The sequence below is a fragment of the Pinus tabuliformis genome, chromosome 6, assembly GCF_031772625.1.
Source record: "Pinus tabuliformis cultivar Carrire ecotype Pingquan chromosome 6, CPIR1, whole genome shotgun sequence".
Taxonomy (NCBI): Eukaryota; Viridiplantae; Streptophyta; class Pinopsida; order Pinales; family Pinaceae; genus Pinus; species Pinus tabuliformis.
The window spans coordinates 826,891,563-826,910,120 of record NC_142292.1 but is presented as its reverse complement, the minus strand read 5'-3'; the positions used below and the strand labels follow the sequence as shown (position 1 = coordinate 826,910,120).

The window sequence follows — 18,558 nt, the reverse complement described above, 5'->3', positions numbered from 1 at the left end:
CTTACAACTTCACATGCTCCAATGGTTTGAGACTTGATCTAAACATTAGAATTCTATTCAAACTTTGGACTCCCTCTCAGCTTGAGATTGATGCTTTCAGTTCTCTAGTCTTCATAGGTTCTGAGATTTCGGTCTTCTGAGGCCCTCTCGGCCTACTGAAATTGTCACTGTAGTCATTGAGGTAAATCTGCCTATGAAGATAGTCCTGTAGGGTTTCCGTCCTACATCAGAGATGAAGGTGATATGTTTGCAAATAGGAACAATTGACCTTCTAAGACTCGGTCCCTTTTAGTTTGAAAAAGATAACATTTTAGCCAATCAGAGATTATAGTTCGACCTCCTTTAGCATGCCAAATATCTTCTGAGATCCGGATCTGAGGTCTTGGAATTCTTAGCAAAACGAGGATTTCTTCCAACTTAGACCTTGATTGGTCTTCTAGGAAATGGTTAAAACAATCTTGTCTGCTCTATTTTCAGCCTCGTGGTATTGAAACAGAGGCTAATCTGAGATTGGGATTGTCCTTTGAGAAATTTGGCCTACAGAGACAGGGTTTTTAGGTCTTGAGAAACTAATGACCTTTTGTTCCTTCTCTTCGTCCTGGTTCATGGTATTTCTTTGCCAAAACAGAGGTTAATCTTTGACCTTTATGCTTGATCTATGACAACTAGGTCTAATTTTTCAGGGTTGCTCTTTCATGCCCTAGCTTTGGTACCATGTTGAATTTTTGGTAGTTCTCTTAACTAGATAATTGTTTTTTATGATTTGACGCTTAGGTTGATCTTTTCATTCATTTATTATGCAATATAAATAAATTATACAGAGAACTACAACAAAAGAACATGAAGAGACAGCCATACAACAATTTACCTTCGGAAAACCCCATTCCAAGGGGAAAAACCCAACAATTCTTTCCTTATAGAATCAAGTCATATACAAACTCACCAGCAATGTAGCTAAGATGACCAACCTCCAAGTGCCAAGTCAACCCTCCAGCATACCAAGACAAAATGCTTCCCAAATCTGTTCACAAAAGAGGCCTGTACCAAGTTTGTAATATGGCCAAAATTCGGCCTGCAGTAGCCTCAAACTTCGCACTTCCTCCATAGGAATGAGCCATAGAACCACAAAAAATTCTGCCTCAAACTTCGTCTTCTATTCAGCCTTCCAAGTCTCCTTGAGCAATGTCAGAATAGAAATATGAATAAGTGTGTGAGATGTGAAATCTCCTTCTTTGCTTAGATCAGATGTATACGTGTGTGAGATGTGTGTCAAATGAGGAATGCGAGTGGGCTGTATAGAGCCTCCAAGCCATGCAAAAGGGTCCACTTAAGCTGAGCCGACGTGAGGGTTAGGAGGGCTGACATGGCAACTTGGTACGTTAAATGACACTTAACAAAATTTAATTTTCTTCCTTTGAAAGGGTCACGAAGAACATGCCCTTCTATATTTTTCTTTTGAACAATACAAAGCATGAAGGACATGCTTATTAATAATAATTTTAATTTTTCAAAATACATGAATAAAATAATATTATGAAGACCGACCATTGCTACATTCTTCAACAGTTTTAAAATGTTATGAATAAAATATAGATATAAATAATGTAAAGATAAATAATAATAACACATCATAAATACTGATTAATTAGTAATTTGTTAATGAAGAGGTATGTCCCTAAAGGACATGACCGTTCATAATGGGACACCTACCTAGGGTACATTTTAATATATATTCTTATATCGTCATCGGAGATCTTCATATTTCAAGTCTTTTGGAGTATTTAACTTGAAGAACGATATGTGGTCGTTCCATTGGTATTAGCTCTGTTCGATCCTCTCGCTGCACAACCACTGTACAGAGTTGTGTTCTCCAATCCAGGTCTTTGACTGTCAAATTCGTCAACATTGCTGCCGTTGAAGCGGTTCGTTACAAGAATTTGGAGTTTCTCCAAATCACCATTTAGGTCTTTGGACATTTAATTTTTTTATATTAAAATAATAATAATAATAATAATAATAATAATATTTATATATATATATATATTTTAAATAGTCAATATATATTGGAAAAAAAAGAAAAGTTAGAAATATTTAAAAAAGGGAGATAAAAAATATATAGAGATAAATATATTTGGAAAAAATTATATAAAAAACAAAATAAATTATATATATAAAATAAATTATTAAAAATTAAAATAAAATAAAATAATATATATATATATAAAATAAATCCAAAAAATGAAAAATAGAAAGAAGTTGTTTGACCCAACTAACTGGCCACCACGAACACAACGGAGCTCGAGAAATGCCGCCGCCACTGAGTTCTCACCGTCGTTGGGCTTCTCAACCTAGCCAAGGTTCTCACTGTCGCCCGATTTTCTCTAAGCCGCTTGTAAACCAAAGGTCGAATTATCCTTAAAGTTTTTGTTGGATGGTTGCTCGGGCCTCAAAGGAGAAATAATGCTTGTGCTTATTTTCTTCCATTGCATTTGTATTCGTCTATACATAGCCGTACATAGCGCAGGTTATCTACACAAATTTCCATCGATTTCTGTATAGTACAACAGGGACAACACCGCCAACCAATGCACTTGTGAATCATGAAGATGGCCTTATGAAAAATTTCAGAGATTTTTTCACCATTTTTGCTGAATCAGAGTCATCCAATCTATGCTCTTGATAAAAAAACATTATTGGAAGCAAAGGTTTAGATAGAGACAAATGGAACGGTACGGTGCTTGGCGAAGAAGTCGACTGGATTAAAATCTAATTTTATTAAAGAAGCAGTTTGAGGTATTGTAAAAGTGAAAAAGGGAATTATATTTTAGGAAATTGTTAAAGTTTTTAACAAAATATTGAAGTATTGTGAGTAAGAGGATATAAGGTATCCTTTTATAAAGTAATTTTTTTCCAAGGAAAAAGACGCAATTTTCATTAATAAATTAAGAAAATTACATGTTGTATCATTCAACATGTATGAGATGCATTCACAGTAGTTCCATTCATCATAGTACTAAACCATATATACAGATTACAACTAAGTTGCAGAGAGAAATATAACCGCCGAGAAAACTAAAAACGTAGCAATGTCCCAAAAAACTGCTAAGACAAAAACAAAATAAACATAGAATGATCAGAGTGATCATTCTGAGTGGTTCCCATTCATCTCTATGAATGGACGGTGGAAAAACTGATAGAAATCTCCATCTTTGAACTCCTGAATTATCCATTGACCCCTGTTCAGCTGCGCGGCCTCTTTGGAAAGACGATCAACGATCTCATTCCTTTCCCTGTATATATGAGAGCATACAATAAAATCAAATTGTGATTTTAGTGTAAAGACATCATCCAGAGTGTCCCTGAGTGTGTGCAAGTGACAATGATATACATCATTTATCCAATTTATTACAAGCTGTGAATCCCCAAAGATCTGAATCTTTTGACAATTTTGTTCCCGCGCAAATAATAGGAGATGTTTTAGACTGTTAAGCTCAGCATAATTATTAGTGCCCCTGCCAAGGCCAACTTGGATTCTGAAAGACAAATGATCATTCAAGTGAAGAATGGCACCCCCCCCACAGCCCTCAGCTTGGGCAGAACCATCAAAATAACCCCACGGTAAATTAATATCAATGATTTCTGAAGTAATGACCCACAACGACTTGCTGTCCATTGAATCTGAAATCAGATTAAAAATGGCCACAAAGTGCGTACTAGTGGTTAGCCAGTTTATCTACGCATCTTGGAAGATCATATGGTTCTTGTTTATCCAGATTCCCCAACAAACAATCAGGGGCAAATTTTTGTCTTTTTGAGTGTGAGCCTCAGACCACCAACGATGCCATGCTTCCTCGAAATTTTGGCCAGACCATGTTGTCTTTAAATTAAGGAGTGAGATTATATGGGACCAAAACTGTGCCATAACCGGGCATAGGAGGAAGAGATGATTTGAATCCTCAACATTTGATTTGCATAAACAACATCGTGAGGGACCATGAAAAGCCCTCTTCATGAGGTTTAATTCAGTTGGGGCTTTGTTTGTGAGAATACACCACATGAACAACTTGGTTTTTGGAGGGGCTTTTAATTTCCAGAGGTGGCGCCACCACCAGCTGATTATACCATTTTCCCCTGCTGACATAAGAGCAACATAGCCAACTTTTGGAGAGTATCGTCCATGAGGGGCGGTGGCCCATATGAGCTCATCTTCTTTTTCAGCAAGCCTAATTTTGGCTTCCTCTAAAGCCCCAATGAAACGATTCCATACTCTAGACCATCTGTCCGGAATGTTCAAATCTCTTTGATCCAGCCATTGCTGGGGCATCCAAGGGTCAAAACTGGCGATCGCAATATGAGCTATCTTTGTGATTCCAGTCCCAGAGAGGAAATGCCGAAGGGCCCTAGGAAGGATATGGGCATTCTCGCACCCGGTCCAGGCATCAGTGCCTAAATGCACCTGCTCTCCATTTCCAATTTTCCATGCTAGCCCCTGTTTGATGGTGTTGAAGGATTGGGAGATTGCCTTCCAGATGATGGAAGCACCAACAAAGGAAATGTTGGGACTGTGAATCCACTCCATAATTGAGAGGGGGTGGATGTATTTGAAATATATTACCTCTTGCCATAGGCTTTCTGACTTGATTATTTGCCAACCCATTTTTGCTGCAAGGGCCATTGCGAAAGACTGAAGGTTTTTTAAGCCCCATCCACCCAATTTTTTAGGCTTTCCAATCCTGTCCCAGCGGACCTAGGCAAAATTCCTCCTTGTGTGTTGTCCCCTCCAGAGGAAGTGACAACAAATTTGTTGTATCCTATTTAGAATACCTTTTGGGATCCAAGCCAGAGTCATCCAGTAAACTGGGATGGCCTCGAGCACCGATTTTATCAGAGTGAGCCTGCCTGCCCTGGAGAGCCATCGTTGTTGCCAGATGTTTATTCTGCTTTCAATCTTTGCAACGAGTTAGGCCTAGTTGGCAATGCGATAGACATTTGTTTTCAATCTGAACCCCAGATATTTTAGGCCCGCATCTAGATCCTGTCTGACAAAATCAAATTGTTGGGATGCATATCGTTCCTCATTTTGGAGACAGGTCACACATATGATCGTGGATTTTCCATAATTGGGTTCCATACCTGTGGCTTTGCAAAAAAGAGATAATATGTTTTTGAAAACATATGAATCATGAAAAGAACCATTTAGAAAAATAAGTACATCATCAACAAATAGAAGATGCGAGAGGGTAGTCATATCCGAAATCTGGACACCCCCTAGGTCACCCGCCTCACGAGCATTTTTAATCAGTCTGCTTAGTCCTTCCATGATTAGCAGAAAAAGGAGGGGGGAAAGAGGGCATCCCTGTCTAAGACCACGCTTAGCATGAAAAAAACTGGAAGCCGCCCCATTTATAAGGATACTAAAGGAGGCAGAAGAGATACAACACATGATCTAGGAGATAAAGGAGTGGGGAAAGCCAATATGAGTGAGTATGAGTTGAAGGTAGGACCAACTTGCCCGATCAAAATCTTTGGAGAGGTCAATCTTTAAAATGATGGACTTCTTGTTCTGCTTTTTGATCGAATGAAGGGCTTCCTGAGCAGTCCCAATAGCTTCGTGAATCTGATGATGACTGAGGAAAGCAAACTGTTCCTTGGATATCATCCTGGAGAGGATTGGTTTAACACGAAGGGCGATGGTTTTGGAAATGATTTTATAGATGCTGTTGCAGAGGGAGATAGGATGATAATCATCAAAGGTAAGGGGTTTATCAATCTTGGGGATGAGGGCTAAGAATGTCGCATTAAAACCTTCATACATTCTGCTAGAGGTTCTGCAATCCTCTATAGCCTTGAGAAGATCTGGCCCTATTAGCTCAAAGAAAGTGCTATAGAATTCCATCGGCCACCCATCCGGCCCCAGACTTTTGTCTTTTTTAAAACATTTCATCACAACTTCAAGTTCCCCAAGTGAGACCGGAGCTAATAAGGCCTCCATCTCTTCAGGCTCGACAAAACTAGGTAAAGCCTCTGCAGTGCGAATGATATCCGGGAGGGTTACACCCCTTGGGGCCTTATAAATATTAGAAAAATGCCGATTGATTGAATATATTTGCCTCCTTGCCTTTTGTATCTTGTAGTTCCCAAATAGTGTTGATCGCCTTTCTCCCCCGGGCGTACTATTGAAAAAACTTGGAGTTCTCATCCCCAACTTTTAGCCATAGTGCTTTGCTTTTTAAATGCCAGGACTCCTCTTTCAATCTCAATAGTCTAATCTTTTCTGATTCTAGTTGGATTAAATGTGCCTTCAAATCAATCGATGCAAAACTAGTAAGCCCAAAGGCTTCCAATAAATTAAGGTCTTTTTCAATCCTTTGAAGTTCTGCCTCGTCCTTCCTCTGTTTTTCCTTCGCCCATTCAATTGTTTTTGTTTTTAGACAAGCCAAATTTTTTGTAATGACCTCAGCCGGGGATATATGATCACTCGGCCTACAGTGAATCCACGAGTCAGTGACAAGTTTATGGAACTCGACTTCTGATAGCCAAGACAAGTTGAATTTAAATGGTGACTGGGGTTTGTAATTTTCAGCCCTGATCTCCAGAAAAATCGGGGAGTGATCCGATATCCCTCTCGAACTCACCCACTGGCGAAAATGATCCAATCTGGATAAAAGAGAGGCCTTTATCAGAAACCGGTCCAGCCTTCTGGCCAAAACCTCCTCCCCAGTCCTTATGTTCCTCCACGTCGACATAATTTTGGCTGAAACAATATTAAGAAGTTCATGGGTGTCCAAAAGAGTTTAAAACAATGTTCCACCAAGGTTCTGGGACGAGGAGGCAAGGGAGCGAGGGTACGCCGGAGCGGCCTATGCAAAAGATCCCCACCAATTTTTAGGAAACGTGGGGGGACGTCAAGGTCTTAAAAACTTATAATATAAAATATAATTTATAAATCGATGAATCATATCATTGAAACAAATTTAAAATGAAAACTTAAATGCTGCAAAGCATGATCATTGATATGAATATCATTATCATATAAATTATAAAAGTCAATAAAAAAATCAATAATGAACAGTTTTGCCTTAAAAATCATTAAAAAAATCGAATTTGGTCAAAGGGAAACGATCCCCCTCGACCCCCCACGACCCCCTTTTTCAAAAACGACCCCTCTGGACCCCCCATGACCCCCTTTTTCGGAAACGACCCCTCTGGACCCCCCACGACCCCCTTTTTCGGAAACGACCCCTCAACGGAAGGAACAGGCCCCCTGGCAAGTCTTCCTGTGTACCCTATTTTTTGGGAGCGTGGGGAAACGACCCCCTCTCGTCCCCAAGTCCACGGAGCGTGGGGGAGCTAGGAAACTTGAACCCAAGGGGGGGGATGCGTCCCCGTGGAACATTGGTTTAAAAAAAATTGAGAGGGGGTCACATTGGGCTCTGCCGCCCCAGGACTCCGCTAGCCCTAGGGAGAAGTTTAAAGCGCCCCCAATGATCAAATTATCTGCTTGCATAAAATCGAGTTCCAGTAGTCTAACCCAGAATTGTTCCCTATTATGGCAGGGTCTATAAATGTTGACAAGTCTGAGGGGGAAGTTGTAATCCGAGAAGGTAATGTTGGCACCTAGAAACCTCTCTCCCGCCCCCAACATTTTGAATTTTTTTCTTCTTTTATTGAAACCCATGGCACAACCACCTGAGCACCCTCTAACATCCAAGCAATGGAAAACCCAGTCGGAAGGAATTTCAAGAGTAGATTGTTAACCAGACTCCCTTCACCCAAAGTTTCTTGCAAGAAAATAACATCGAGTCGCTCCGATAGACATAACCTCTGTAGAGCCAGTTTTTTGTCCAGGCTGGTCAGGGCTGTGCAGTTGAAGGAGAGGCACTTCATGGGGTAACCTTAGGAGGGTTGCCCTTTGCTCTAAGGACCTAGTCAATGGGGGTCTGTACCCCTGAAGCCACTTCAATGCCAACCCTCTTAATGGCTTTTGAGAGGTGAGATTGTCTGCCACGGGGGGGTTTTAAAGGGATGGTAGGGAAGGGATCCACATCCAAACCATAGGTTGGGCTTTGAGTGGTAGGAAGGGAGCGAAGGAAATAAGGCGAGAACCACTAGAGGTCGGGTTGCCTCCGATGGACGGAGCGGGTGGGAGCAGGATAGTAGAGGGGTTAGTGCTGAGGGAGGGGGAAAGGGCTGTTATGACCAGGCAAAGAGGGGAAAACAGCTTGCTGACCTCAAACATTGAACCAGACAAACTCATAGAAGCAGAAGCAAATGCAGATAACAAACAATCATTTGAAAACAGAGGAGGGGAGGGAGGAGTACCTGAAAAAATCGATTTTCTGACCTGAGCTCTGGTGAGAAGAGCCACAGATGACACATTGTTCGGCTGTGAAGTGGACAGACCAATTTCGAGCTGCTGAGGCCCCAAATCCTTAGGAGGGTCTGTCTGTGATTGAAAATCCGCCTCTATTGTTTGTCTACTTGCCGATAACAGAGACCTTGGAGGCTCCTGTTGCTTCCCTGACAGAAGGGGGCAGTCTTTGTACAGATGACCCACCTCATGGCACCAATGACAACGGAAAGGGATACCCTCGTAATCTAGTATCTGTCGCCTGGTGGTCTCCCCCATTTGAAGTAGATAACTCTCCACGAGGCCCTCCCTGGTGTCAAGGTACACCAGTATTCTGGCTAAAGCCATACAGCCTGTATCCAGATAAGCCCTATCATGATCAAGATAGACCCCCATGTCATCTCCAATTACCTTGAAGATATCCTCAGCCCAAAATTGGAGCGGAAGACCCGACAGGCGAACCCAAATTGGACCAGCTCCCATGTTTTCTTTCTCGGGATTGAAGAGCGGAGTCCATCACTTAAGTAGGACCGGAGTCATTTCAATATGCCAGTACCTCTTCAAAACCCAAATCCACTTGGTCCGACTGTGAGAAAATGAGAGCGAACCACACTCTGGACAGAGTGATGACACCAGGTAGCTGCACCATTAGGTTCTCCCAGACCTCTGCGGTCCATTTCCTCAGACGAGCTGGGGTATAATTTCTGCCGCGCACTTGACCCACAAGAACAATACTCTCCGTTAGGGCCGCTTGTGCCATTGTGATGCCCGCCCCGAACACCAGACGACAGTCACATTCCTGAACTTTCGAATGTTTGGATTTTTTCCGATCCCCTAGTCTTTTATGTTTTTTTGCATGATCACCTTCAGCTAGGGGGTTCTCGTCCGAATCCGAAGAGCGATTTTCTTCTAGACCTGGGTCTTGTCTGGAGATACCATCAAAATAATCGGAGGGGTGAGTAGAAGCAACGACTTGGTGAGTGAAACCCACTGGCATAGTGCCAAGAAACTTGAGGTGGGGAGGAGAAATGCCCCGCCCTTCAGGGGCCGAACCACGAAAACCCTCCGCGGAGACGCCAACTCCCCCTTGTGTGAAAGCAAAACTCGCTGGGGCGTGCGACCAGACCGGAAATTCTGATGGAGATGGGATAGAAGGAAATGGTGAATCAAAGCCCTCACCCAGATAGAAAACACCCTTCGATACGGTAGAAGCCTGTTGCTTATTACCCAAATCCTGTAGCAAAACCTCCATTTCATGCATTAAGGAGGAGAGTTCCAACCAGAGTAGTCAGTAGACTGTTTGATGCCTTTTCCATCCCAACAGTGGAGGGGTGTTTGCTCTCAACCCAGATGTCTTCAGGGGTCAAAGAGTCAGAGGAATAATCTAAGAGTTCCTCATCGATACCAACACCGAAGTCCGTTGAAAAACTACACACCGTTCTGAAAAAACCTTCCCTTCCGCTGACCCTTGTTACAAAGGCACCGCGTAACCCAGCGACCGACTTTAAACCCTTTTACCACAACAAGCTCCCATAGCCTCCTGGTAAAAACCTCTAACACAAAACGGTGCCTTCCAACCGCAGACAGTGCCCAAGAAACCCGTGGAGGTAATAATGGCTAAAACCACAAGCAACCAAGTATTGAACGAAAACCAATATATCATCCTTTTATAAAGTATTAAAAATAAAAATAATTACAATAAGAGGTGGGACAAGATAAAATTATAAAAAAGTGAGGCAGAAGAATTTAATAAAAAAAATTTGAAGTGGGGTATCTATCCATTAAAAAAAAGGAGATACATGGGTTGAAAAAAATAAAATAAAAGACAATCAAGGAAGAAATTGGGAAGTCATTTGTAATGCGAAGGAAACAAACTATTATATTCCTACTATCAAAAGGGATATTGTTGAAAGTATAAAGAAGGAATATTTTTAAAACCCTAAAGCTCATCTTGAAAAAGGAAAATGGAGACTAGTAACAAAAGATTTCCTAAAACCTTTAGTAAATGTGTTGGTACACTATTTAAAATCAAAAGATCACTTGCCGGAAGAGATATTATAATCTCTATCAGTCCTATTGAAGAGAGCAACTATGTTAGTCCTAAATGTGCTAACCAATTAGTGATTCCTGAATTGAATATAATTGAAACAAATTTTGTTGACACAAGTGACAAACAATACAACATAAACAATCTACAACTAAGTATTGGGGATTATACTTTTATTTCGCAATTCATCGTGAAAACCTTATTTTTTGACGATAGTGACATTGTTTTGGGCTCAACCTGGATGGAAACTCTAGGGTCCTTTATTCTGAATATGAAAAAAAAGTTTTTGACATTTTCCCACAATTTTTTTTTAAACACTACAAGACGTTACTTTGAAGCTAGATTCAATGACGCCATAAGACATACAAGAAATCGTAAAAGTAATTCTTCAAGCAAGTAAAAAAGTGATACAAAATATGCAAGGAGAAGTTGACAAAATCACCGCTAACAAAAACGAAGAAATTACTTGTCTTAAAGACCATAGCGAGAAATTACTCACTCAAATCAAGAAACTTAAAAATGATAAGCAATCATTGAAAAATAAATTAGAAGAACTCATCACGAAAGATGTATCGAAGTCGCCATATGTAACCATCCAAATTGAAGATAAGGGAATGAATACCGATCCAGTCAAAATCACAACTCAAAAAGAGGACAAACTAGTTGAAGGAAAAACATATTCATATGTTGCAATTCAAATAATGAAAAATCCAAATGAAGATTCTGTAACCAACTCAACAACATCAATATTTGAAGTAAATCAGGAAGTTGTCACACACAAGATTAAGGAAAATCAAACACAAAGAACTCCCTATTGACATCTGAATCACAAGAGCAGACAACTCAATCAATCTACGAATCCGTATCACTCAGAGCATAAACAACAAACTTATGTTCCGAAGAACACTAAAGTGCACAAAACTCAGTCCAGTGATAACAATTCATCACAAGTTTCCAATAATCGAAAGATTCCACAGAAGATTAATTGAGGATGGTCAGATCCTTCCTTTGTGCGACAATTTTATATATCACTCCAAGGATCATATCAACTTGTATCAACAAAGATGACAGTTCTGAGACAAGAAGACATTCGAAATGAAAAAAGAGATCAAGCTTTTTCATCAGCAAGCTTTGAGGACAAAGCTTTTTGAGGAGGAAGACAACGTTATGAATAAAACATAGATATAAATAATAATAACACATCATAAACACTGATTAATTAGTAATTTGTTAATGAAAAGGTATGTCTCTAAAGGACATGGCCGTTCATAAAGGGACACCTACCTAGGGTATATAAGTAAGTCCTCACTCTCATTTGTAACATCATTCTCATTCATACATTTTAATATATATTCTTATATCTTCAATGGAGATCTTCATATTTCAAGTCTTTTGGCGTATTTAACTTTAAAAACGAACTTTTTTTGTTACAAATTACTTTCTCCGCCACAGATTACTTGGCATAAACTACAACCTCGGCTCATTGCCACACATATGAAATACAGTTTGCCCAGTGCAGCAAATCCACATCGCCATCATTCAGACTCCTGAATGAGGCCCGAAGTCTAGAACTTGTTCGATCAATAGTATGGATAGGAGAGGATGCACAGATCACAGCAGCACGTGAAAAGCTCTGATTAAAACTCACAGCAGTACATGGAAGTGGTCGGCGGTGGAAAACCTCAATGAACCCTTCACCGAACCAAAACAAACTTTAAATTTTCATTGGGGTTCGCTGAATTTGAAACTTTCAACACCATCCTAAACTTGAAACCCTGTAGAATCTATCCTCATTAATCACTGGGTATCTCAAGAGTCTGTTTCTTAATGCATTCAAACTTCACAAACAACGTGTCTGCATGGTCCAGGCTCCAAACCTTAATATTCCTCCGTTGTTTGGAAATCTTCACCCACACAGACTACTTGCCGTTAATCTGGTTTCTGCCATTTATATAAATAGGTTGGGACTCTGTCTGTATCATGCAGAAAGAAAAGTGAGAATGCCCAACCAGCAGCGGAGGTGAAGGTGACTATGTAAATTCTCATTCAGAGGAATTACATACTCAAATTGGCTGCAAGTTCTAACTAATCTTATTCCGAAATTCCATGGAAAGCATATGGATGAAGGTTTAATGTTAACATGCAAATGATAATTTAGCCAGCAGCTTGGTTTCTTTAGGTTGTAACATCTCTTGTTGAAAGGATTAGCACAATTATATTTAGAATAGTCCATGTTATTTAAGCCTTTTGTTTTAAGATTGTTTTTGCCAACTTACCTTCCTGGCTGTCAAGGATTGCTAATCAATTCAATATTGCTGCAGGGAAAGAAAAAGAGAAAATGGATTTCCGCATAGGAATTGGAGAGAGAGAATACAGTTCAGTGATGAACACTAAAAGTGGAACCATGGAAAGTGACAGCAGGAAAGATTCAGATGATACTGTTGTAGAAATCCAAACCTCAAACCAAGAAGTTGAGTCTAAGAGTCTGGAATATGGCAAAGATGCTGAAGAATCTCTTGAGACGTCAAGGCACTCAGCTAATGTTGAGGTAATGGCTTGGAGAATGCACTTTCTTTCATTTCCTAGATGCCATTGAGATTGTAAATGAAACAGGTTTGGTATCCTAATTTACCTTCCATTTATTAAAAGTTAAAACTACTTAATTGCATGGATGCATTCAGTTAATGTTAATAGGTCTAAGAATTTTTCTCCCTTTATCACATACACTTGAGATAGTGGATAATACCGGATGGCTTCCTAAATTGTAGCCCAGTTTCTGAAACCAATTGAAATGTTGTCTACTTTATCTTCTAAAATGGAAACATTATATGACAAGCTTGCCCATGTGATTAGAAGCCCATATTCCTTTTAGCTAGTACCACTGAGCTGTTCATTTCCGCTAAACCTAACACTGGTAAATTATTAACCTAGCAGAAGCAAGATCTATTGAATAACTTACGCAGTTAGGTTCTTAACTTAGCGGAAACAAAAATAGAATAACTGATCTCATAAAAGATGACATATAGATTTTGTCCAATCAGCATTTTTCATTAATAATCCAAACTTACGTGGGCCCTTGTCCTGGGATAATGGCCCAACTGAGGAATAACTTACAACCCTGGATCAAATCGGACTGATCAACCCTCCTTGGCTGATCCAGATTTTCTTGCTGCCGTTCCTCGAACCCAACACTCACTAAGAAGATACTCAATCTTGTGTTGCCATAGTGTGTGTCTTTCCCATCTCCCTAGCCTTGCTTTTGTAACTTCACATTGAGCTGAATCCATAACCCTAATCTCCAAAGTGATTGACGGCTGAGATAAATTCTTGCCTCACTCGAGATCAAGGGCTGAGACTAAAACTTATTAACTAAAGTAATTTACTTTACTTTTCCTAAGTTTACTTTAGCTCAATGGGCCAACATAAAAATATGTGCTTTTTCCTAAGTTAGGGTACGTTACATTAGCAACATGTTGAAATTAGAGCAAGTATCTAAGGAGACTATGGACGACTTCTGCAAGTGTCGACATATAGGCCTGTGTAAAATACCTGCCTGAGCTGCAAACATCAACATGGGCATAGAGTTACGACATGCATATTTTTGTATGAGGAGTTGAACTTACACCCCCTTTCACAACCACTACTCCCTGGTTACTAGATCTATCGTGCATTGTGCCTGGATTCATTTTCAATTATTTCTCTGTGTTTGAGGTAAATATTGGATAAGAACACTAACTGGCAAACTGCATTCATTTGCATTGTGCTTGGGTTCATTTTCAATTATTTCTTTGTTCAAAGTAAATATTGGAAACTAATAGTGATTGTATTCATGCAAGTAATAAAGTGATGGGTTTCTCAAATAGTGTTATATACCTTTTAGGTTCATGGTTGTACAAATGGAAATGCCTGATGACTATGTAAATAATAACCTTTTTGGGATGCAACCAACAAATTTTGCAATGCAATGAAATTCTTGTGATCGTATTTGATTCAGATAAATTAGCAATTGGAAATTGGTAATTGAAATAGAAAAGTTATGGTTTGGATGATCTTCAATAATATGGCATTCAATGTCATATAGCAGCCTATGAAAAGAACTCAAGATGATCTTGAACAAGAGTGGAACAAGGCTATCAAATAGGGGTTAGGGTTTAACTAGGGTCAGTTGTTTTATGACTATTATACATGCATAAACAACAAGAATAAAGGGCGATGTCAAGCATTCTAGGGTATGTTAGGCCATCCCCTACGCTAGATTTTGCTTGTATATGATTTATAGAGACAAACCTTAGACATTGAGCCACCTTGTCATGTCCCCATTTTTATTTTCCTCTATAGTACATTCAGGGTGGATTTACAGGGCATGGGATGGCCAGGTCAGGGGAGCATGATTATGTCATCAGAGCTCTTGGGGAAGCTTTGAGAAGTTTTTATGGGATTCAATGGCATTCGCTTGGCATATTCCATCATCCACACAACTTGCCTTTCATTTTGTTGCATTTCGACAACTTTTAGAAAACGGGGTTATTATTGAGCCTAACTCAATTAATTCCGCTTAAGGTGGCATTCTGGGAGGCATACTTGACGGAACACCTTAGTGTAATAACTCGTTGGAACCAGAACGAGAAGATCTACAAAATGAGATGGTGGGAAGTGACTTTCAGTGGGCTGAGGAGGGATGGTGGCCGATTTACCATTTTCCTGAATTAAAAAGGTATTTTAATTAAAATTAAAGGAGGGAAAAAGTACTAAGTGATTAAAATAATAATAAAATAAGGCTTCTAGAGGGGTCCATCAAATCTATAAAGGAGGAGGAGACCATTTGAAGATATCTTGGATTTGAGTATTTTTCTTGTGGAGAGGTTTGGAGAACCGAGAGTTTCCAGCTTCAGCTGTAGCCCCAAGATGGAAATCCTCGAGTGATTTAGTGAGAGTGGGCGAGTACCCATCTCTCCCCATGGTGGATTCATCCAGAATTCACCGGAGAGCTTAGCAATCACAATTTAGATTATTTTGGAGGGCCACTGCAGCATTGGAGTAGATTCCTGAGGCCAATTTTCTATCTCAGCTATAGTAGTTGTATCAACATGTAAACCCCAGTTTATTATAATAAAAATTGAGATTACTTTTGTTGCCTTACTCTATTTGTTACATTTTACATGTCAATGTTCTGTTAAATGAATGAAATTTTTATGAAGCAACTTTTGTTGAGTTAAATTCCAAGAATTTGCTGAATATTTTAGTTTGGGATATTACGCACCTACATGCAATGAAACAAGCAGTTTACGCACACCCACATGCAATAAAACAACAAGTTTATGCACAAATTAACCCCAAAACCATAGCATTTACCCTAACCGTCTAGGAGATATAAAGAGAAAAAGGTTTTTTATTAACTTTTAGGGTGATCAACATACTACTAGACCAATGCCCTATCCAACAAGGGTTAATGGAGTCTTTATGGCATAAATTTCCAAGGAAGGATTTTGAAGGAGTAAGGGGGGATGCCTTAGGGCATCCACTTCTAAAACCCTAGCTATTGCTCTTGTGAGGGGAGAAATTAAGTATTAGGTTTGCACATATAGTTTTTCCTTATAGGCCTTAAAGAGGACAATTTTGATGAATTTTGTAGCTATGGTTGGTCTTCATAATTAATATTTTAGCCTTGGAAATATATATAATGAAAAATGTAAGGCATGTTCTTCATGTCGTTTTCAAAAGAGAAAATTTTGAATTTTGAATTTTTGGCTCCAAACTTGTCAATGTGGGCCCTCTTTCAAGTCAAGTCAGCCCTAGTGAAGAGACACCCATTCAGGCCAGCCATAACACTATATATAAGGCACTCGACCTCCTCCTTCAAGCACAATTCGATCTCTCACAAGACAAGACATCTTTTGGGCATCTAAGCAAAGGAAAAGAAGAAGGACAAAGACATCTCAAGTATCTTTTCTATCTCTCTTTGACTTCGCACGTGTGGTTCTCTCTCCTATAGTTTCACACATGCAAGTTTCTAGGCATATTCTAGGCAACAATGCCAAGTTTCTAGGAGGCCGAATTTCAACATAGGTAGATTAGACAAGGCCAAGTTTGTTGGGAAAAATATTGACTTGAAACGAGGGAAGTTTGACCATGTTTGACCATAGCATTGTTGGTTAGTTTGACCATCATATGTACGTAGCGGAATTAGGTGTATCTCTTGTTGAACTGAAGAATTTCTCTAAGGAAAGGTTGTTGGGTGTTTCCCTTAAGTGGGTTTTCCTAGGGTAAATCTTGTTTTATCCAAGGTTGCACGAAACGGGGAAACGGGTACGAGTTTCCGAAACGGGAAGCGATACGAAACGCGACCTCCCCAAATTTTGGAAACGGGGAAACGCGAATATATATATATATATATATATATATAGATATATATTAGGACATTTAAGAAATATGTGCAATCATAAAGCATATATGATACATTTTAATTTATTACATTATGATAAAATTGTCAATTGTCAATGCATAAACTATAAGTATCTAAATTTACATCACATTTACTCATGAATAATCACATAATGAAAATAGAAATATCCAAAATCAGCCACGAGAAATTTCTAATTTTTTGTCTCGTGCTTGATTGGGAGTCTCCTCCTACATAGTCGAATGACCTTAGTGCTCTTGATTAAATACAAGTTTCATACCCTAGTACCCTACATTCTCTTGATTATTGGGAGTATCCCCTGCATAGAGGGCTTTGTTCTCTCGATTAAATACAAGTTCCATACCCTAGTACATGATAAAATCCAATGGAAACATTGCAATCACCCCAATCCTGAAATCCCGAAAAACAGATAAGTCTGCTGGATTTTGAGTGAGATCTAAAATTCTACTTTCTCCATATGAAATCCAATGAGGGCGAAACCACTCTCAAACATCCTGAGTCATTTCATGGTAATGCTAAAAATTTAAGTAAAAGGATGAAAATGAAAAATAAAGGAGAATATCACTTTTACTTTAAGAATTTAACATTACCATGAACTGCATATCAACACTAGGGCAAAATTTCACTTTTATAACTTTAGACAGGCATCTGGAAGCAACTAGAAGGCACTAGGCTAACGTAACAATAGATTACAAAACAAATAAAAAAATAAAAAATAAAAAAAACACAAGTAAATGCTGAAAGTTGAAACATGGGTCGTACGGCCTTGAAACGCGTTTCAGGCCGTACTGGCCACGTTTCAGTTTCGTGAAACGTGGCAGTACGGCCTGAAACGCGTTTCAGCGTTTCGTACCCGTTTCCGTACGGAAACACCCTCCTACCCCACGTTTCTTGCAACATAGGTTTTATCTTTGTGCATTGTGATCTCTACTGTCCTTGAGAATTTGTGGTTGAATTTTTGAAGTGTAATTTGTTGAAGTTTCTAAGTCTACTTTTAGAAACCCTCCATGCACTTTATCTGATTTATTCCTACCTACTTGTTATGTTACTTAACAAGTTATTTACAATGTAAATACTGAAAATAAACACTAGTGCATGCTCAACATATTACAGATCACCAACTAAAAGAAACAGAAACAATCACACCATATGACACCATTATTTTTGGACCAATGTCCCCGGAAAAAACCTATGTGGGAAAACCGGTGTAACTATCTGAGGGTTTTGTTATTAAGCAATATCAGAGTACAATCTGGGTGCCGAAACTTGCCTACCCAACAGAGAATTCCCTTGGAAATAATACCTCTTAGTTTGAGACAAATCTTCTCGCTGAAATCTCGGATAATCCTTCCGGCAGCTCCTCAACACCAATCTGCCCCAGAAACCCCAACCTCAGCCTCTCTCTGGATTGCGTCAACCCCTCTCTGCCCAGTGTTGGCCTTGCGTCACACCAGATGGGTTTGCGTCAGACTTAGGAGGCCTTGCGTCAGCCCTCTGGCCCTCTGCGTCAGCAACGCTGGCCTCTCTGAGGCTCTGCGCAGCTCCCGGCTGCCTTTGCGTGGCCCTGGCTGGCTTTGCGTCACTCTCCCTGCCTACTGCACTGCTCTCCCAACACTATCTCTGCCTCTCTGTCTCTCTGTACTCAATGTCCGTCAGCTGCAACTCCCGATCACTAATTCTATCTCTCTTAGCAAACCCTGCTCTAGAGAATAGAATGACTGATCACTCTGGTGTATTCTC

At 39.7% G+C, this 18,558-nt stretch overlaps 1 protein-coding gene across 6 annotated transcripts in view; it reads left to right on the top strand.

Annotated features, from left to right (window-relative positions):
- LOC149261385 (uncharacterized) overlaps positions 1-18,558 on the top strand; it is a 291,611-nt gene that overhangs the window by 64,713 nt on the left and 208,340 nt on the right. For all 6 annotated transcript variants that reach the window (XM_089422115.1, XM_089422123.1, XM_089422117.1 and 3 more), the window contains one exon: positions 12,719-12,945. In XM_089422115.1, the coding sequence (XP_089278241.1) occupies positions 12,719-12,945 (227 nt within the window). The remainder of the gene's footprint in view (positions 1-12,718; positions 12,946-18,558) is intronic.